The sequence below is a fragment of the Lepidochelys kempii genome, chromosome 6, assembly GCF_965140265.1.
Source record: "Lepidochelys kempii isolate rLepKem1 chromosome 6, rLepKem1.hap2, whole genome shotgun sequence".
Taxonomy (NCBI): domain Eukaryota; kingdom Metazoa; phylum Chordata; order Testudines; family Cheloniidae; genus Lepidochelys; species Lepidochelys kempii.
Genome location: NC_133261.1, coordinates 118,374,268 through 118,395,365, shown reverse-complemented (window position 1 = coordinate 118,395,365; position 21,098 = coordinate 118,374,268). Strand labels below are relative to the sequence as shown.

General features: G+C 48.7%; 1 protein-coding gene across 6 annotated transcripts in view; it reads left to right on the top strand.

Annotated features, from left to right (window-relative positions):
* Positions 1-11,030: 11,030 nt before the first annotated feature.
* BRF1 (BRF1 general transcription factor IIIB subunit) overlaps positions 11,031-21,098 on the top strand; it is a 237,048-nt gene continuing 226,980 nt past the window's right edge. For all 6 annotated transcript variants that reach the window (XR_012159588.1, XM_073349848.1, XM_073349847.1 and 3 more), the window contains exon 1: positions 11,031-11,410. Coding sequence is in view for 5 of the 6 variants with exons in the window: in XM_073349848.1 (XP_073205949.1) it covers positions 11,224-11,410 (187 nt within the window). In the remaining variant the exon portion in view is untranslated. The remainder of the gene's footprint in view (positions 11,411-21,098) is intronic.

The window sequence follows — 21,098 nt, the reverse complement described above, 5'->3', positions numbered from 1 at the left end:
CAGAACAAGGAGTAATGGTCTCAAGTTGCAGTGTGGGAGGTTTAGGTTGGATATTAGGAAAAACTTTTTCACTAGGAGGATGGTGAAACACTGGAATGCGTTACCTAGGGAGGTGCGGGACAGCAGAGCAGCAAACAGCAGGAGTTTGCCTGGGATCTGTGCTGGTGAGTATCTGGGTATCTGAGTGTGTGTTTGGTGAGAGGATCGGAGTGTTTGTAGTGAGGGCAGCTTGAAAGTTTGAGTGAGTGCTTGATTGATTGGCTGAAAAGGGCGGGAGTTGGGAGTCTTTGTTACAGGTGAGCCTGGCTGTTTAAAAAAAGCCGGTGCCCCGCGAACCAACTGAGCAGCAGGGGGCAGCAGAGCAGCAAACAGCAGGAGTTTACCTGGGAGTTCGCCTGGAGTGAGCCCACTGAGGCTTACACCCTAACGACTTCTCTGAGTAATTACTGCATCTCCTGAGGAAGCTCATAGTAGGAAGATAATATGGATGGGGAGTGTTCAGCTGTTGTGACCTGCACTGGATGTGCCATGTTTGTCTTTCTTCCAGGGGACAGAAGCGACTTTGTCTGTACAAAGTGCAAGCTGGTCTCCATATTGGAAGAGAAGGTTCAAGGTCTGGAGCAACAGGTATTGACCCTGCGTTGCATAAGAGAAACTGAAGATTTCCTGGACAGACGTCAGGATATGCTTCTACGGACACAAGGTTCTGAAGATTCAGAGCAGGCTGCGCAGCGTGGACAGGAGGACGGTGAAGAAATCTGGCAACATGTGACCTCCAGAAAAAGAAGGGGGAACGTCCATGTACCAGCAACGCCGACACAGGTAAGTAACCGTTTTCATGTTCTCTTCACAGGTACCATTGTGGGGAGTGGCCCAGATTATATGTCTGGGGGAAGGGAGCAGAAGGAGATTCCACCAGTTGAAAGGCATGAGATGCACTGTCTTAAGGTTGGGGGTTCCATGACCACCACTCCCAAGAGAAGGAGGCAGGTGGTGGTGGTCGGGGACTCTCTCCTCAGGGGGACTGAGTCATCTATCTGCTGCCCTGACCGGGAAAACAGAGAAGTCTGCTGCTTGCCAGGGGCTAAGATTTGCGATGTGATGGAGAGTCTGCCGAGACTCATCAAGCCCTTGGACCGCTACCCCTTCCTGCTTTTCCACGTGGGCACCAATGATACTGCCAAGAATGACCTTGAAAGGATCACTGCAGACTACGTGGCTCTGGGAAGGAGGATAAAGGAGTATGAGGCGCAAGTGGTGTTCTCATCCATCCTCCCTGTGGAAGGAAAAGGCCGGGGTAGGGATCGTCGAATCATGGAAGTCAATGAATGGCTACGCAGGTGGTGTCAGAGAGAAGGCTTTGGATTCTTTGACCATGGGATGGTGTTCCATGAAGGAGGAGTGCTAGGCAGAAACGGGCTCCACTTAACGAAGAGAGGGAAGAGCATCTTCGCGAGCAGGCTGGCTAACCTAGTGAGGAGGGCTTTAAACTAGGTTCACCGGGGGAAGGAGACCAAAGCCCTGAGGTAAGTGGGGAAGAGGGTTACCGGGAGGAAGCACGAGCAGGAGCGTGTGAGAGGGGAGGGCTCCTGCCTCATACTGAGAACAAGGGGTGATCAGCGGGTTATCTCAAGTGCCTATATACAAATGCACAAAGCCTGGGAAACAAGCAGGGAGGTCCTGGCAAAGTCAGGGAATTATGATGTGATTGAAATAACGGAGACTTGGTGGGATAACTCGCATGACTGGAGTACTGTCATGGATGGGTATAAACTGTTCAGGAAAGACAGGGAGGCAAGAAAAGGTGGGGGAGTCGCACTGTATGTAAGGGAGCAGTATGACTGCTCAGAGCTCAAGTATGAAACTGCAGAAAAACCTGAGAATCTCTGGGTTAAGTTTAGAAGCCTGAGCAACAAGGGTGATGTCGTGGTGGGAGTCTGCTATAGACCACCGGACCAGAGGGATGAGGTGGATGAGGCTTTCTTCCGGCAAGTCGCAGAAGCTACTAGATCGCACGCCCTCGTTCTCATGGGCAACTTCAATCATCCTGATATCTGCTGGGAGAGCAATACGGCGGTGCACAGACAATCCAGGAAGTTTTTGGAAACTGTAGGGGACAATTTCCTGGTGCAAGTGCTGGAGGAACCAACTAGGGGTGGAGCTCTTCTTGACCTGCTGCTCACAAACCAGGAAGAATTCATAGGGGAAGCAAAAGTGGATGGGAACCTGGGAGGCAGTGACCATGAGATGGTCGAGTTCAGGATCCTGACACAAGGAAGAAAGGAAAGCAGAGAATACAGACCCTGGACTTCAGAAAAGCAGACTTTGACTCCCTCAGGGAGCTGATGGGCAAGATCCCCTGGGAGAATAACATGAGGGGGAAAGGAGTCCAGGAGAGCTGGCTGTATTTGAAAGAATCCTTATTGAGGTTACAGGGACAAACCATCCCGATGTGTAGAAAGAATAGTAAATATGGCAAGCGACCAGCTTGGCTTAACAGTGAAATCCTTGCTGATCTTAAACACAAAAAAAGAGGCTTACAAGAAGTGGAAGATTGGACAAATGACCAGGGATGAGTATATAAATATTGCTCGGGCATGTAGGAATGGAATCAGGAAGGCTAAATCACACCTGGAGTTGCAGCTAGCAAGGGATGTTAAGAGTAACAAGAAGGGTTTCTTCAGGTATGTTGGCAATAAGAAGAAAACCAAGGAAAGTGTGGGCCCCTTACTAAATGTGGGAGGCAACCTAGTGACAGAGGATGTGGAAAAAGCTAACGTACTCAATGCTTTTTTTGCCTCTGTCTTCACGAGCAAGGTCAGCTCCCAGACTACTACACTGGGCAGCACAGCATGGGGAGGAGGTGGCCAGCCCTCTGTGAAGGAAGAAGTGGTTCGGGACTATTTAGAAAAACTGGACGTGCACAAGTCCATGGGGCCGGATGCGTTGCATCCGAGAGTGCTAAAGGAATTGGCGGATGTGATTGCAGAGCCATTGGCCATTATCTTTGAAAGCTCATGGCGATCGGGGGAAGTCCCGGAAGATTGGAAAAAGGCTAATGTAGTGCCCATCTTTAAAAAAGGGAAGAAGGATGATCCTGGGAACTACAGGCCGGTCAGCCTCACTTCAGTCCCCGGAAAAATCATGGAGCGTGTCCTCAAGGAATCAATTCTGAAGCACTTAGATGAGAGGAAAGTGATCAGGAACAGTCAGCATGGATTCACCAAGGGAAAGTCATGCCTGACTAATCTAATTGCCTTCTATGATGAGATAACTGGCTCTGTGGATGAAGGGAAAGCAGTGGACGTGTTATTCCTTGACTTTAGCAAAGCTTTTGACACGGTCTCCCACAGTATTCTTGTCAGCAAGTTAAAGAAGTATGGGCTGGATGGATGCACTACAAGGTGGGTAGAAAGTTGGCTAGATTGTTGGGCTCAACGGGTAGTGATCAATGGCTCCATGTCTAGCTGGTAGCCAGTATCTAGCGGAGTGCCCCAAGGGTCGGTCCTAGGGCCGGTGTTGTTCATTATCTTCATTAATGATCTGGAGAATGGTGTGGATTGCACCCTCAGCAAGTCTGCGAATGGCACTAAACTGGGAGGAGTGGTAGATACGCTGGAGGGCAGGGATAGGATACAGAGGGCCCTAGACAAATTGGAGGATTGGGCCAAAAGAAATCTGATGAGGTTCAACAAGGACAAGTGCAGAGTTCTGCACTTAGGACGGAAGAATCCAATGCACCGCTGCAGACTAGGGACCGAATGGCTAGGCAGCAGTTCTGCAGAGACGGACCTAGGGGTTACAGTGGACGAGAAGCTGGATATGAGTCAACAGTGTGCCCTTGTTGCCAAGAAGGCCAATGGCATTTTGGGGTGTATAAGTAGGGGCATTGCCAGCAGATCGAGGGACGTGATCGTTCCCCTCTATTCAACATTGGTGAGGCCTCATCTGGAGTACTGTGTCCAGTTTTGGACCCCACACTACAAGAAGGATGTGGATAAATTGGAGAGAGTCCAGCGAAGGGCAACAAAAATGATTAGGGGACTGGAACACATGAGTTATGAGGAGAGGCTGAGGGAACTGGGATTGTTTAGTCTATGGAAGAGAAGAATGAGGGGGGATTTGATAGCTGCTTTTAACTACCTGAAAGGTGGATCCAAAGAGGATGGATCTAGAATATTCTCAGTGATAGCAGATGACAGGACAAGGAGTAATGGTCTCAAGTTGCAGTGGGGGAGGTTTAGGTTGGATATTAGGAAAAACTTTTTCACTAGGAGGGTGGTGAAACACTGGAATGCATTACCTAGGGAGGTGGTGGAATCCCCTTCCTTAGATATTTTTAAGGTCAGGCTTGACAAAGCCCTGGCTGGGATGATTTAGTTGGGGATTGGTCCTGCTTTGAGCAGGGGGTTGGACTAGATGACCTCCTGAGGTCCTTTCCAACTCTGATATTCTATGATTCTATGACTCCCCCCAGCCCTCTCCCTGCTGGAAGCAGCTAGCTCTGGGGAAGGGGCTTCTCTCTCCCTGCCAGCAGCAGCACGGCACTCTGAGGAAAGGGGCCCCTCTCTCCCCTCTGGCAGCAGGGAGCTCCAGGGCTGGGGAACAGGCCCATAGCAGCCCTGCAAACTCCAATTTGCTCCCCTCCCCAGTTCCTCCTCTGCTCCTCTCCAGATCCCTGCTGTGTGGCCCTTTAGAGCTGCTGTGCAGCTATTTATAGCCTGCTACACAGCCACACAGCTTAGAAGGAACTTAGCGAGCCGCACTTAGGGTCGATCGGAGCGGCCATTGGCTCGCTGGCCTTGCAATGAAGAACTCTGTGCTAATACATCCCAGAATGATGTTCGTTTTTTTTGCAACAGTGTTACACTGTTGATTCACATTTAGCTTGAGATCTACTATGACCCCCAGATCCCTTTCCGCAGTGCAACTGATTTTTCCTTCCTAAATGGAGTACTTTGCATTTGTCTTTATTGAATTTCATCCTATTTACTTCAGACCATTTCTCCAGTTTGTCCAGACCATTTTGAATTTTAATCTTATCCTCCAAAGCACATCCAACCCCTCACAGCTGGTATAATCCCCAACCTTGGTAAATGTACTCTCTATGCCATTATCTAAATCAGTGGTTTTCAACCAGGGGTATGTGAACCTCGGGGGGCACACAGAGGTCCTCCCAGGGGTACATCAGCTCAGCTAGATATTTGCCTAGTTTTACAACAGGCTACATAAAAAGCACTAGCTTTTTAAAAATTTCATATAGATGACTTGTTCATACTGCTCTATACACTGAAATGTAGTACAACATTTATAGTCCACATTTCAAAATATTCCAGTAATTTGGAGTATTTAACTTTTATTATTTATTGTTTGTACTATGGTGGCATCTAGAGCCTCCTGAGATCAGACCCCCATTGTACTAGCTGCTATACAGATATACATAGTTAGAGACACTTGCTACTCCATAGAGTTTACAATCTGAAATGGCAAGGCAAAACATGAGAGAAAAGAAGCATTATCATTCCAGTTTTACAAATGGGAAACTGAGGCACAGAAACATTAAATGACCTGCTTAAAGTTAGACAGCACACCTGTGGCAGAACTAGGACTCAAACCCCAATCTTTGGAATCCCACTCTAGTGCCTTAACCATAAGACCATCATTTCTCTTTCGTAGCCCATAACTTGAGACATCTGGATCCTGATTTTGCAGAGGTGTGAACAGGCAGCTCCTATTGACTTAATTTGGAGTTGTGGTTGCCCAGCACTTCTAAAAATCAAGAGCAGGGTGTCTAAAGTTGATCATTCTAAAATGGAGACATCCAAAATCTGCAGCCACTTTTGAAAATTTGGGTCCCAAGCACCCAAACAGACAATCAGTGGCCAAGACTGAACTAGATCTCAGGATTTCCTGAATTTCTTACCATGTGCACATTCCTTCATACCACACTGACTCTTATTAATCAGACTGGTCAGGAGCTGAATGCTGGCACCTATTTGGTAAAAGTATGAACTCAATATATTGGCAATTTTTTGACTACTTCACTGGAACAAAAAATAGACAATCAAAGATCGAAGGGCAATTTGGAAATAGACACAGAGGTATGATAGAGTGATGCAGTAAGAATGAATTATTTTAGAGCCCATATGGAGCACTTTACATTGCTTTTACTTTGTCACCTTAAATGTTTAGGCTGTGCTCCCCAGAGTTCAGTAAATGGACTGCCATACATTGGAAAATATCCCTTGAGTGCTAGGTACTATATTTAGTTTAATATTATTTATTCTGTTAGTTCTTGTGCATGATCAATACAAATAGCAAGATAATTTAATTGGCTCTTATAATTCTGTGAGGTTTGATAGTCAGGAGCAGGACCAAAAACACCCATGGTCTAATTTTATCTCTGGTAGTGCCTCCATCCATGACCTTGGATAAGTCTCTTAACCTTCATCTCTCATTTTCCACTTCTGTAAAAGAGATAATAATTCCTATCTATCTCACAGAGGTATTGTGAAGATTAACTAGTTAATATATGTAAAACACTATATAAATGCTACATACTATATTAAGATCCTAAGGACTAGCCCTTAAAATGTGCCACTTTATCAATGAACATGTCCATATTTTTCTGTAGTAATTTGTGTAATTGACTATAGATAGTGAATATTTTTTTAAAATCCCTGTAACCCTGGGAGAACTACACATATCTCTGGAAAAAGAAAAGGAGTACTTGTGGCACCTTAGCGACTAACCAATTAATTTGAGCATAAGCTTTTGTGAGCTACAGCTCACTTCATCGGATGCATACTGTGGAAAGTACAGAAGACGTTTTTATACACACAAACCATGAAAAAATGGGTGATTATCATCACTACAGAAGGTTTTCTCTCCCCCCACCCCACTCTCCTGTTGGTAATAGCTTATCTAAAGTGATCACTCTCCTTACAATGTGTATGATAATCAAGGTGGGCCATTTCCAGCACAAATCCAGGTTTCCCCCCACCAAAACACACACAGAAACCCACTCTCCTGTTGGTAATAGCTTATCTAAAGTGATGACTCTCCTTACAATGTGTATGATAAGCTGTAGCTCAGGAAAGCTTATGCTCAAATAAATTGGTTAGTCTCTAAGGTGCCACAAGTACTCCTTTTCTTTTTGCAAATACAGACTAACACGGCTGTTACTCTGAAACATATCTCTGGCTGTAACAAAGGGAACCCACATGATAAAAGTGTGCTAAGAAGGGTATGTGTGCATATACTTAGTAGGCTATGAGAATTTTAGTGACTACAGAAAATGTTCCTATTAATACGTTAAATAGTTCATATGATTAGTAACAGCTAGATGGCAAATTATTTTACATTCATGCTACGCTCTTAGGGACACCTGGTAGGGGTGTTGAGGATAAATTATTTGTACTACACTTGGAAAATGTAAAACACTACATTATAAATACCAAGTACGAGATAATTAGTACCTAATGGTGTATATGTAACTCAAACCTGATAAAATTATTGGGACCTGTTAGTCAGTGGCACAGAGAGAGGATTTAAGTTTAAATACCAGAGGTAGTAGATTTCAAAGTAACAGCCGTGTTAGTCTGTATTCGCAAAAAGAAAAGGAGTACTTGTGGCACCTTAGAGACTAACCAATTTATTAGAGCATAAGCTTTCGTGAGCTACAGCTCACTTCATCAGATGCATATCGTGGAAACTGCAGCAGACTTTATATATACACAGAGAATATGAACCAATACCTCCTCCCACCCCACTGTCCTGCTGGTAATAGCTTATCTAAAGTGATCATCAGGTGGGCCATTTCCAGCACAAATCCAGGTTTTCTCACCCTCCACCCCCCCACACACAAATTCACTCTCCTGCTGGTGATAGCCCATCCAAAGTGACAACTCTTTACACAATGTGCATGACAATCAAGTTGGGCTATTTCCTGCACAAATCCAGGTTTTCTCACATCCCCCCCACCCCCATACACACACAAACTCACTCTCCTGCTGGTAATAGCTCATCCAAACTGACCACTCTTCAAGTTTAAATCCAAGTTAAACCAGAACATCTGGGGGGGGTGGTAGGAAAAAACAAGAGGAAACAGGCTACCTTGCATAATGACTTAGCCACTCCAAGTCTCTATTTAAGCCTAAATTAATAGTATCCAATTTGCAAATGAATTCCAATTCAGCAGTTTCTCGCTGGAGTCTGGATTTGAAGTTTTTTTGTTTTAAGATAGCGACCTTCATGTCTGTGATTGCATGACCAGAGAGATTGAAGTGTTCTCCGACTGGTTTATGAATGTTATAATTCTTGACATCTGATTTGTGTCCATTTATTCTTTTACGTAGAGACTGTCCAGTTTGACCAATGTACATGGCAGAGGGGCATTGCTGGCACATGATGGCATATATCACATTGGTGGATGTGCAGGTGAAGGAGCCTCTGATAGTGTGGCTGATGTTATTAGGCCCTGTGATGGTGTCCCCTGAATAGATATGTGGGCACAATTGGCAACGGGCTTTGTTGCAAGGATAAGTTCCTGGGTTAGTGGTTCTGTTGTGTGGTATGTGGTTGTTGGTGAGGTAGTAGAGCAAGTGCTAGAAACTGGTGCTTTCAGGAGTCATGGGTTCTGGGTTCTAGTCCCACTGCCTGTGTGTAGCTAGTGCTAGGAAGCAAATGATGCAATGACAGATGCACTATGGATCCAAATGTGAAGAGTGTGGGGCAGCAGCATGCCAAACAACAGAGACTCCTGGGGGATATAGAGGGTATAGTGGTGTGTCTGGAAGGGGCTATAGGAAGGAGACAGAGGGGGTCTGAGGGCCATTTGGGGTGGTTGTGAGTGGATACTTAGGTGAAACTGGAAGGAAGGGGGGCAGTGAGGTGGTGATTGGGGGTGGGTTATGGGCAGTGGTGGAGGGGAAGGGTGGCTGTGGTGGGAGGTAATTGAGGGGGTGGACTGTGGGGAGGTGTAGGAGCTGTAGGTGAAGATGAGACACTGAAAATGGCAGCTTTGGTCTGCTGTGGGTACCAGAAGGGGCTGGAGGGGTGTGTGTGTGGGGATGATGATGAGGGGGCCTATGGGCAGTCTGACTGGTGGTTGGTGAGGTTTGGGGGATCTCAGGGGTGATGGTGGAGGAACTCTGGGCGGTGATGGGCTGGAGAGTTATGGGGGGGGTGCGGGAGGTTGGGGGGCTCTGGGTGGTGACAGGCTGAAGCACTGTGAGGGAGCTGTAGGGGGGCTCTGGGAAGTGGGGGGGCTCTGGGCAGTGACAGGCTGAAGAGTTGTGGGTGGTATTGGGGAGGTTGGGGGGCTCGGGGTGGTGATGGGCTGGAGCGCTATGGGGGAGCTGTAGGGGGGCTCTGGGAAGTGGGGGGCTCTGGGCAGTGACAGGCGGGAGCGCTATGGGGGAGCTGTAGGGGGGCTCTGGAAAGTGGGGTGTAGGGGGGCTCTGGGCAGTGACGGGCTGAGGAGTTGTGGGTGGTATTGGGGACGTTGGGGGGCTCGGGGCAGTGACGGGCTGGAGCGCTATGGGGGAGCTGTAGGGGGGCTCTGGGCAGTGACGGGCTGAGGAGTTGTGGGTGGTATTGGGGACGTTGGGGGGCTCGGGGCAGTGACGGGCTGGAGCGCTATGGGGGAGCTGTAGGGGGGCTCTGGGCAGTGACGGGCTGAGGAGTTGTGGGTGGTATTGGGGACGTTGGGGGGCTCGGGGCAGTGACGGGCTGGAGCGCTATGGGGGAGCTGTAGGGGGGCTCTGGGCAGTGACGGGCTGAGGAGTTGTGGGTGGTATTGGGGAGGTTGGGGGGCTCGAGGTGGTGATGGGCTGGAGCGCTATGGGGGAGCTGTAGGGGGGCTCTGGGCAGTGGGGTGTGGGGGGCTATGGGCGATGACGGGCTGAAGAGTTGTGGGTGGTATTGGGGAGGTTGGGGGGCTCGGGGCGGGGATGGGCTGGAGCACTATGGGGGAGCTGTAGGGGGGCTCTGGGCAGTGGGGTGTGGAGGGGTTCTGGGCGGTGATGGGCTGAAGAGTTGTGGGTGGTATTGGGGAGGTTGGGGGGCTCGGGGCGGGGATGGGCTGAAGAGTTGTGGGATGCATTAGGGAGGTTGGGGGCTTGGAGCGGAGACAGGCTGGAGCACTGTGGGGGAGCTGTGGGGGGCTCTGGGCAGTGAGCTGTAGCGGGGCTCTGGGCAGTGATGGGCTGAAGAGTTGTGGGTGGTATTGGGGAGGTTGGAGGGCTCGAGGTGGTGATGGGCTGGAGCGCTATGGGGGAGCTGTAGGGGGGCTCTGGGAAGTGGGGGGCTCTGGGCAGTGACAGGCGGGAGCGCTATGGGGGAGCTGTAGGGGGGCTCTGGAAAGTGGGGTGTAGGGGGGCTCTGGGCAGTGACGGGCTGAGGAGTTGTGGGTGGTATTGGGGACGTTGGGGGGCTCGGGGCAGTGACGGGCTGGAGCGCTATGGGGGAGCTGTAGGGGGGCTCTGGGCAGTGACGGGCTGAGGAGTTGTGGGTGGTATTGGGGACGTTGGGGGCTCGGGGCAGTGACGGGCTGGAGTGCTATGGGGGAGCTGTAGGGGGGCTCTGGACAGTGGGGTGTAGGGGGGCTCTGGGCAGTGACGGGCTGAGGAGTTGTGGGTGGTATTGGGGACGTTGGGGGGCTCGGGGCAGTGACGGGCTGGAGCGCTATGGGGGAGCTGTAGGGGGGCTCTGGACAGTGGGGTGTGGGGATGCTCTGGGCAGTGACGGGCTGAGGAGTTGTGGGTGGTATTGGGGACGTTGGGGGGCTCGAGGCAGTGACGGGCTGGAGCGCTATGGGGGAGCTGTAGGGGGGCTCTGGACAGTGACGGGCTGAGGAGTTGTGGGTGGTATTGGGGAGGTTGCGGGGCTCGGGGCGGTGACGGTTGTGCAGCGCGAGGAGCCGGTGCTTGGGGAGAGAGTGACGGAAGGCTGTGGGCGGTGACTGTAGGCGGAGGTACCTGGGGGAGGGGGGCGAGTATCTGGCGAGCTCTCGCGAGAGGAGTGGGGCCCGGGCTCTGGGAGCGTTGGGCTCCTCCCCCAGCCGGCCCGGGCGAGGCCTGCCCCGTGCGCTGACCGGTGCAGCGGCCAGAGAGGGGTCGGACGCTCAGCGGCGCCCGGCCCGGGGAGGTGGAGGAGACGGTTGGGGCGGCGGCAGCGCGCGAGGCGAGCTAGCGCGAGAGGCGGCGCGCGGGCAGAGGCACCATGCCGGGCGGGCGGGTGTGCGCCGTGTGCGGCGGCTCGGAGATCGAGGTGGACGCGGCGCGGGGGGACGCGGTGTGTACGGGCTGCGGCTCGGTGCTCGAGGACAACATCATCGTCTCCGAGGTGCAGTTCGTGGAGAACAGCGGCGGCGGCTCCTCGGCCGTGGGGCAGTTCGTGTCCTTGGACGGTGAGCGTGGGAAGGGGGGCGGTGTGTGTGTGTGTGTGTGTGTGTGTCGGGGGGGGGGGTCAGGCGAGGCGCCCCACGTCTCTCTATGGCCGGGCGCTCCAGGGTTTCTCTGCTGGTCCCGGCTGGGGGCCGCGCAGGGACGGGCAATGCTTTCCGTAAAGTGGTGGGGCAGCCCTCCCCATTCACTCCCACCGGCTTGGGGGTGTCGTCCAGCACGGCTTCCCCCGCCTCAACACACTGCTGTAGGGACAGCATGCAGGGGAGCGCTGGTTGTCTGGCACAACAGGCATCTGACATAGGTTTTTGACAGGTGAACAGGTCCGTAATTTAGGTTTCAGAGGAGCAGCCGTGTTAGTCTGTATTCGCAAAAAGAAAAGGAGGACTCGTGGCACCTTAGAGACAAACCAATTTATTTGAGCATAAGATTTCGTGAGCTATAGCTCACTTAGTAATTGTGTCTGAATTCTCCAAGTGACACCACCCCACAGTGGTCTAAATCGTCGGATGCCATCGTTGGCGTCTGGTTTGTATTGGGTGAGAAATTGATTCCTCTGTTTTGTGCTGTTACTTTCAAGAGTAAAACTTGGGCTGGGGAACTCTTGAGCAGATGGAGAGAAGTGAATATCTCTCTTCTCCAGTCTTTGTTTTCCAGCCGTCTGTTGGTATGACTGAAGGATGACTTTCAAATATTTTATCAAGCAGTGATGCAAACAAAGATACCGATCCTGCAGTTGGAGCCGTGTGGGCAGACCCCTGTGTCCGTACAGATTCAGATGCAGGATTTGGGGGTCTAAGGGCTGGATCAGTGGCTCTCAAACTTTTTTACTGCTGACCCCTTTCACGTAGCAAGCCTCTGAGTGTGACACCCCCCCCATTATAAATTAAAAACACTTTTAAATATTTTTAACACCATTATAAATGCTGGAAGCAAAGCAGGGTTTGGGATGGAGGTTGACAGCTCACGACTCCCAGTTTGAGAATACCTGGGCTAGATGCACAAAAGGACATACGAACCTAACTGAGAGTTCAAGTGCCACTGAGCTTCTCAAAACCCCAGCTCAACTGCCACCTAACTCTGTAGCTTCCTACATTTCCTCTTTTAAAGTTTCATAGGTGCCTAGGGGTTTGTCTTCACTACAACTGTTAGCTTACGTTTGAAGGTCAGATGATGCAGATAACTTGAGCTAACTATGCTGTGAAGATGCACCCAAAGTTTCCAAAAGTGAGCGCGCACACAGCCCTCAGTTTAAGCATCTGTCCGATAGGCATTCTCAGAGCATTCCTACACCCACACAAAATGGAAGGAGGGGTGTGTCCTCCCCTTTACATTTTTAGACCATTAGTTAAGGGCAGTCACCCAGGATGAGAGAGAGTTTAGTCCCCCTGCCTGATGTGGAGAAGGGATTTGAACTTGGATCTCCCTGTCCCAGGAGATTGCCCTAACCACTGGACCATAGAGTCATTCTCATTCTGTCTCAGTGAATATTTAAACAGAATGGTGCAGCTTGGGTAGGAGAAATTGAGAGACCTGTCCCAGAATACCCCATAGCCCAATGGTTAAGGCAGTCTCCTGGAAGAGCCAGGTTCATATCGCTGCTCCACATGAGGGAGAGGGGAGAATTGAACCTAGGCCTCCCACATCCTAGGTAAGTGCCCTAACCCATGGGCTAATAATAGCACCTAATTCCAGGAGAGCATTCACAACTGTCAAAAAGAAAAGGAGTACTTGTGGCACCTTAGAGACTAACCAATTTATTTGAGCATGAGCTTTCGTGAGCTACAGCTCACTTCATCAGATGTTTACCGTGGAAACTGCAGCAGACTTTATATACACACAGAAATCATGAAACAATACCTCCTCCCACCCCACTGTCCTGCTGGTAATAGCTTATCTAAAGTGATCAACAGGTGGGCCATTTCCAGCACAAATCCAGGTTTTCTCACCCTCCACCCCCCCACACAAATTCATCCTGTGCATCCTGAGTGGAGGGAAGTGGTTCCCTCCAGCCCGGACTTAGTCACCTAAGTACCTTTTGAGGAGCCCGGCTTAGGCCAACCTGTATTCATGGCATTTCGTACTGGCTAGCCTTGGCGCCTACCCGCTTAGTTTGCTGGTTTTGATGGATTACATTTTTAAGTGCCTAATTCCCCATATGCGTTTTATAAGGAGTTTAGGCACCTAACTTAGGGCTGTGGATTCCACTGAGTGGCAAGGGTACCTAAAAATTGGGCGTTGCAACACTGAGTGTTTCAATGCCTAAGGCCTTTTGTGGATTTAGCCCTAAGTGCCTGTGTTACTGTTAGCCAGTCCATTCTCTACACACTTAATGTCCCATTTACAGTATAAAAAACAAGTCTAACAAGCACTGTAAAGTGTTTGTGGCCCACCTGGCCATGTTATAACATAGTTTGGAATGGATTGGTGTTATAACTAAATTTTATTAAAAAAGTGCTTTAGGTCAGGCAAGTAGGCCCTGTCTATGTTAGATGGAAAGGCATTGGCTGCAAACTTGAGTGGAACACCCTGTCTGCGTGCAGTACTTTCCCAGCATGACCCCATGATGATTGGCTCCAGCACTTGGGATGAAATCTTTTGTGCCACTCTAGCTGAACTGGTCCAACTTATTATGGTTTCTCCCTATTTTATTATTATTTACTTTTATTACCATAGCACCTAGGAACCCCAGTCATGGGCCAGGACCTCCAGTGTGCTTGGCGTTGTACAAACACAGCAAGTCCCTGCCCCCAAGAGGCTTACTTTGTATACTTACAATCTAAGTATAAGACGGTTGGAAACAGAGAGATTGGACTACAAAGAAACAGTGAGACAATATTGGTCAGCATGTTACTGTTTTCTTCCCCCTTTTATCAGGTTTGAGAGCAGTAGAGGCCTTTCCTTCGTCTTAGGTCTGCTGAGAACATTTCCCGCCCCCTGTTCTTTCAGGGCTAAGCGTAGTTGAGACATTTGCTGTGCTGGTCTCAACTCTAAAGGAGAAACATGGAAGAATAACATAATATTACTTAAATTGCTGATGTTTGCACGTTTTTCAAGGAACTGTCTCACAGCAGTTTCCAGACACCTGAAAGAAGAAAATCAGATATATGATTTCATTCTAATGTCAGCAAAATGTCAAAAACATTAACTAGACAAAGCTACCTGCTTACCCCCCAAATAAATGGTAAATCTCAGAGCCTGTGATGCTCTATCGCTGGTTGCTTCTTGCCCTCCTGCTCTCCCTCCTTGGGATGGCTGGAAATAGCCTTGTAGGAACAACTGCATGTGTCGTGTTGGGAGATGAGTGGTGGACTGTCTGGATCTGATAGTCTTACAGGGAAGAACTGGTTACTGTCTAGATCCTTTTTCTGATGATTCTGGTCTCAGGATCTGATGGGAAGGATTTACATCACCCCAGCTGAAAATTGGGGCTCAGGGCTGCAATCCCCACTTGTCCCAACTCTCCTGGAAGTCAGTGTAACTTTGACTTGAGTTCTGACTATAGAGCCAGAACCATAAAAGATTAAAAGAATAAATTAAAGAATTGAATAAAATTGTACGACATTAGTGAGCACATGGCTTGCTTCCCCCAGCCACCTACGTCAAGATGACCGTGTCTTTGTTCTTACATCACTGTAGTACCAGAGGCCTCCCATGACTGAACATGGCAACTATTTCTTCCTTCCCAACCAGCAAGACACAGGCTAGGCCTTAATTTTTTTTATATACTTATGAAAGTGAGGGGTATTATTGTGGGGAAGCATTGTGGAAGAGGTGGGTTTTGCATTTAAGCTCCAAATTTAGCAAACTTAAGGCTTTGTCTACACAAGAACTTTTATCGGCAAAACTTTTGTTGGTCGGGATGTGAAGAAACACTTCCCTGACCGACATAAGTTTCACCAACAAAAGCCCTGGTGTGGATAGCTCTGTTGGCAGAAGTGTCTCCTGCTGGCATAGCTACTGACGTTTGTTGGGGGTGGTTTAATTGTGCCAGCGGGAGAGTTCTTACAGGAGACCTTACAGCAGCACTGTTGCAGCGGTACAGCTGTGCTGCTGTATGGTGCTTAGTGTAGACGTAGCCTTAGTAGTCATTTCACTGGCACTGAGTTCCATAGTCTTGGTCTGCCTCTTATGAAAATTGTCTCTGGCGGTTATGAGATTTTTAAAATTTTGAATCTGAATCCTTGCACTGTCAAATATCATTTAGGGCACTTTCGGCACACCTGTCATATCAGGTGCTTTGTCTTCATACTTAACACATCACAGGTATTTCCCTCTTGATAACACTGGTGATAAGGATTTATTGTATGCCTTATTGATTAACAGGTTTCTTTTTTCCACTGGTGTATTGCACATGTGGGAGGTCATGGCCACAGACACAGAGAGGACCATGAACTCAGATAGTTAGCTCTAACTCCATTCAGGGCTTTCAGGATCAACACAGCAAACGTGAACTGGACTCTGTTCAGTGGGGAACCAGTATAGAGAGCATTGAGTCAAGGTAATGTGTTCCCAGCCACCTGTGTGGTGGTATTTGTTACATTGTCTGCCTTGGAGTTGACCATGATCTGCAGGGCTGCTGGATACATCTGCAAATGTTATCTCAATCTTACTCCTTTTAAGGGCAAGTCTACGCTTAAAATGCTGCAGTGCTTCAGTGAAGACCCTACTGTGCAGACAGGCAAGCCTTGCCATTGGCATAGTCAGTCCACTTCTGCGAAAGGTGGTAGCTGTGTTGACGAGAGAAGCCCTCCCATCGACACTGCTGTCTACACTGGCAGTTAGGTTGGTATAACTGCATTGCTCCGAGCTGTGGATTTTTCACACCCCTGAGTGATGTGGTTATATCAGTGTAAGTTTATAGTGTAGATTTGGCCTAAGTCTGGCATGAGGTTGGTGCAGAATGCTTCCAAGGGTAAACCCTTAAAGCGAAATTATGTGTCAGCTACGAATGCTGATCCCTCTGACTTGGTGCCAGTGTGTCAGTATAGACCTGGCCAGTGAAGCCGAGAGCTGTGCCACACACCAGCTCCATGATGCATTCAGGGACTTGGTGCTTGAAGTCAGAGAGCTCTGGTTCATCAGGAAGCTGGTCGTGGTGGTGATTAGATTTGCATGGGTTTAGGAAATTTGGTGTTTCAAATGTAGTTGAGTTCTGTTGGGGAGAAGGCTGCTAGTTTTCTTGTAACTTGTGTTAGGGTGCTAGAGCTTGGGATAGATGTCCCCTTTTCTTTTTGTATCAATCTGAAAGAAATAATGAATAAGAGGGGAGGTGGGAAACATTGAGAGAACGAGCTAGCAGTACCCCAAAGTGCATGTTTTGAAGCCCTTTATTTCATGAAGCTGCAGTACAGACCTGTTTACGTGCGGATGTTGGGCACCAAGCCCTCACGACCGTGTGTTAACGGACCGCGGGTTAAGAGGGCCATGCTGAAATATCTTAAGATAATCTATGTATACATGTATAATTATCTAGGATTACATATGTAGTCACAACGTCCCAAATACTGCAGGCCTATCTGTTAACAGTGCTTTGCAAGAATATAAATTCAAATATCTAATCTAATAAAAACATTATTATTACTACACCGGGGTGAAAGTAATTCAGGACACTTACGGGGGCAGAGGCGGCTCTGGCCCCCGGAAGGGTGGGGCCTTGGGTGGAAGGGGCAGGGTTGGGGTCAGCATCCCCCAGCCAGCCCTTCCAGGCCGCCTGGTCTGCGCCGCCCGGGGTTTCTGTGGTGATTTAAAGGGCTCGGGGCTCTGGATGCCGCTGCTGTGGTAGCGGAGTCCGGAGCCCTGGGCCCTTTTAAATCGCCGGGGCAGCTGCTCCCTTTGTCCTGCCGCCAAGCAGAGGCAAAAGGGGCAGGGAACTTAAAGTGCTTCAGGGTCCTTTGCCATGGCAGCGCTTTAATGTTGCTGCTCCCCCCTGTCGGTGGTCCAGCGCTGCCGCGGCAAAGGACCATCCTTAAAGCGCTGCCATGGCTTTAACGTCCCTGCCCTTTTTGCCTCCCACGTTGGTGTCCCTACCGCTTAGGTTGCCGATGGGGCAGGGTGGGGGAAGGGGCAGCAATGTTAAAGTGCTGCCGCAGCAAAGGACCGTCCTTAAAGCGCTGCCGGGGCAGCGCTTTAACGTTGCTGCCCCTTCCCCGCCCCCCGTCGGTGGTAAAGATGCATGTTAACGAGCCTCGTGTGTTAAATAGGTAGCACTGGGAGGCATGGCGCGACCGCGCGTAAATGGGTCTGTACTGTACATATGAAGGACACAATTATGGATCTGACCATCCTACATTTATATGCTCAAAGTGGAGAAGGATCCTCTGATTCTTGATATCGACATATAGTTAACCTGGCTTTATTACTGTGGTTCTCTGAGGCTGCCGAAGCATCAGCTTTGACGCATTCTTTTTTCCCTGTCAGCTGTTGAGATCTCATGGCATAGGTGCACTGTCACGATCAATGTTTGAGCCTGATAGTAAGTGTTGAGGCTAGAGATGCGTGTGATAGATACACTGACGCCTCTGGCACTGAGCACTGTTGCATATCCAGTGTCAGTGTTTCCCAGAGTACTTATGCTCCACCATGGCTTAGACCAGCGTTTCTCACATGCGGCCACCATGGCCACATACCACAGGTGATTGGGGGTGTGGGGTGCAGCGCCAGGGGCTGGTCTCTACGCACTTCTGAAGCCACAAACACTGTAGGAGCAGGCAACCAGTGTGAGTTCTCCACCTTACCAGGGGCAGTGGGGCTAGGGCTTCAGCTCTAGGGTGGTGGGTGGCAGGCCCTGGCTGTGTGGCAGTGGGCTTTATCCCCCAGCTGCAGGGCTTTAGGTTCTGGCCCTGGGCTCACCCCCGCAAATCGCCGTTGACCCCACTGCCTCCTCCAGCTGTGCAGTTGGACCCCAGGCTCATCTCTCACCATCACTCCAAACCCCGCTGCCTCCTCCACCCAGCCCCCCATCCTCCCTGCCCACCTTCCCATCCATGGCTTACTTTGTCTCCCAGCATGCCAGGGCTGAGTAATTCTACTGTGAAAAGTGATATTAACAACTATCAGTTTTCACAGTAGCAGACTTACCAACTAGCAAGTCTGGAAAAAAAAAATCAACCAAAAAAGCAAAACATGCAAAGCACCTTATTTGTGTTTCTATTGTGTTTAGGTCCAGTAAAGAATAGAGGCAACTGTCCATTATTTTTGACTCTGAAATAACCTCCAGACATACATAAATGGCAATGATTTGGACCTGTATATGTGTATTTGTTTTTCCTAAAGTTAATTAAGTATTTTAGAAAAAAATTGTCAGAACGGCCACCAGCAAGGGTTGGTGGTCTCACTCTGAGGTCACCAAAAAATTGTGTTGTGAGAACCCTTTGTTTAGACCGTTGCAAACACTTGATTGTGGTAATGCTGAGAATGGGGCTGGTAAAAACTGTTATTTGGATTTGAGTGAGTTGTAGGACTTTTCTAATGCTCCAGTATTTTTCTACTAGAAAGAAGCACCAAGGCAATGACTCTGCAGAGAAGGACCCTACTTTCCCCAGTTTTTTACAGAGGCAGTTCAATTGCTTCGACCAATCTTGAATTTTAAACCAGTCCAGGAATGCAGTGGAGTCAAATTGAAAGGTGTCCATGTCCTGGGTACTAAAGTTGCTGTGTTCTTGCACCCTATTTTGGGGGAGCTGAGGGAAATGTGGCAGACCCTTCATGCAGCTGCCCTTGTCTTGAAGGTGATCAAGAAAAAAAAAATACATCTTCCACTGAGGTTGCCACTGGCTAAGAGTGAGTCTTCCCAACAAGAGCTTGGTGGTGGAGGCAATTGTGATCAGAGGGAAGACTGGCTAGACCTTTGTGCCCCAACATTCTGAGCTGCAATGCAGAGATGCAGTCAGATGATGGTTTGCATCTGCAACATATTGTAATGTGGTCTACCAAATCTTCCCCAGAGGTAGTTCAAACAAACAAACAAAGAGGCCACTGTTTATATAAATAAGCAGGGAGGCATCAGGTCATACTTCCTCTGTTGGGAAGCCCTGTGGGAATGGACATGAGGTCTGTCCAATAGCAATAGTGAAAACAATATTCTTAGTTGCCATGGACTTGGTAGAAGAGGGGAATGTGATTGCAGACTAAATTAATCCGTAATAGATTCTTATGAGTGATCTGTGATCAGGGAGTCACAGATTAGCTCTTCCTACAGTGGAAGACACTAGAGGTAGGTATTTTCACCACTCACCTGACAAGCAGCTACTGGTTTTCTGTTCCTGGTACTGAGAAAAGACTGCTAGGGATGCCTTTCCATTCCCTTGAAAAAGAAGCTGTTATGTCCTTTTCTTCCAGTCCTTTTGGTAGCAAAGATCCTGGCAAGGCTCTGGAGAAAGAAAGATTAGATGGTCCTAATAGCTCCTTGCTAGCACATAATTGTGGTTCTCCATTCTGTTGCAAACGGCCAAGGTTAATCTCATCAGGCTGAGAGTCTCTGGTTCTAGATGTGATCTGAGACCAGAGCATCCTGTCCTGGACAGGTTGCCTGACATGGTGTGTCTGAGCAGGTGTGTCATGTTCTTCTGACATCCCGGAAGCCATCTTTCGGAAAGATACACAATTCTGTGTGATTGTCATGTCATGCGATAGGGTCCAAGAAGACCCTATTGCTTGCCCTGCATAAAAACTACTTGAATATCTTCTTTACCTAGCTGAGTGTAATTTAAAGATTAACTCCATCCAGGTGCATTTGGCAGCCATTTCAGTCTTTCATCAACTAACCAAAGGTAGAGTGATCTCTGTAGCTTCTTGTCATTGCATTCACATGGGGGGTGACTTTTGAAACTTCCCATATTATCTGTAGTCAATGTTGTTTTGACTCCAAGTGAGTGAATTTTTCAAGCCCCTATAAAGCTTTTATAGAACTTGGTTGAACCCTGAGTTCCTTAAAATGCTTTGCTGCTGTTGCTCGCATGCAGGTCATGCCCTGAGTGTCTGTGTGCTAGACAGCCCTGCTTAAGCAGCTCTGACCCCAGCAGCCTGTCTGCAGCCCCTTTCTGTCTTCCACCTTGATTACAGCCAGCAACATGCTCCCTGTCCTGAATTTCCCCAAAACTGTGTGCCCTGAAGTGTCCAGCCCTCACCTGAACCACTTAGAGAAATAATAAGGTTTATTGCTCCTTAAGGAGACAGAAGCACATTACAGGTTATTAACTTAACTGGGGGAAATACACCCTTCCGTTCAAATGCAGCACTGAGTTTGGTTTACAGTAAAAACAAAACAAATTTATTAACAAAATATAGATAGGATTAAGTGAGCTCAAGTATAAGGAAAGAAGATAGAGTTACTAGTAAAACAAAACAAAATATGCTCTCCAGTGGCTGAGACTTAACAAGCTACTGTCTTTGTTCTAGTTAGATTTCTACCAGTCTTTCTTCTTTCCAGGCATGGCTGACTTTTTCTCAGTCAAGACATTCCCCAGAAGCACAGGGGGCTGGTTTCCCTTGTCTTCCTAGGTGAAAGATCGTTGCCTGAGCAAGTTTCTCACCTATATTCAGTTTCCAGAGACTTCAGTCCCCCCTTAGTTGAAGGAGCCATCTTTCTCAGCTTGCAGGAGTTTCCTTCCCTTGTGTCTGTCTAGCAATGGATGCCAAAGATGGTTTCTGTCTTTGCTTATATCTTTCAAAGTTCTATGACCTTGTTTCAAG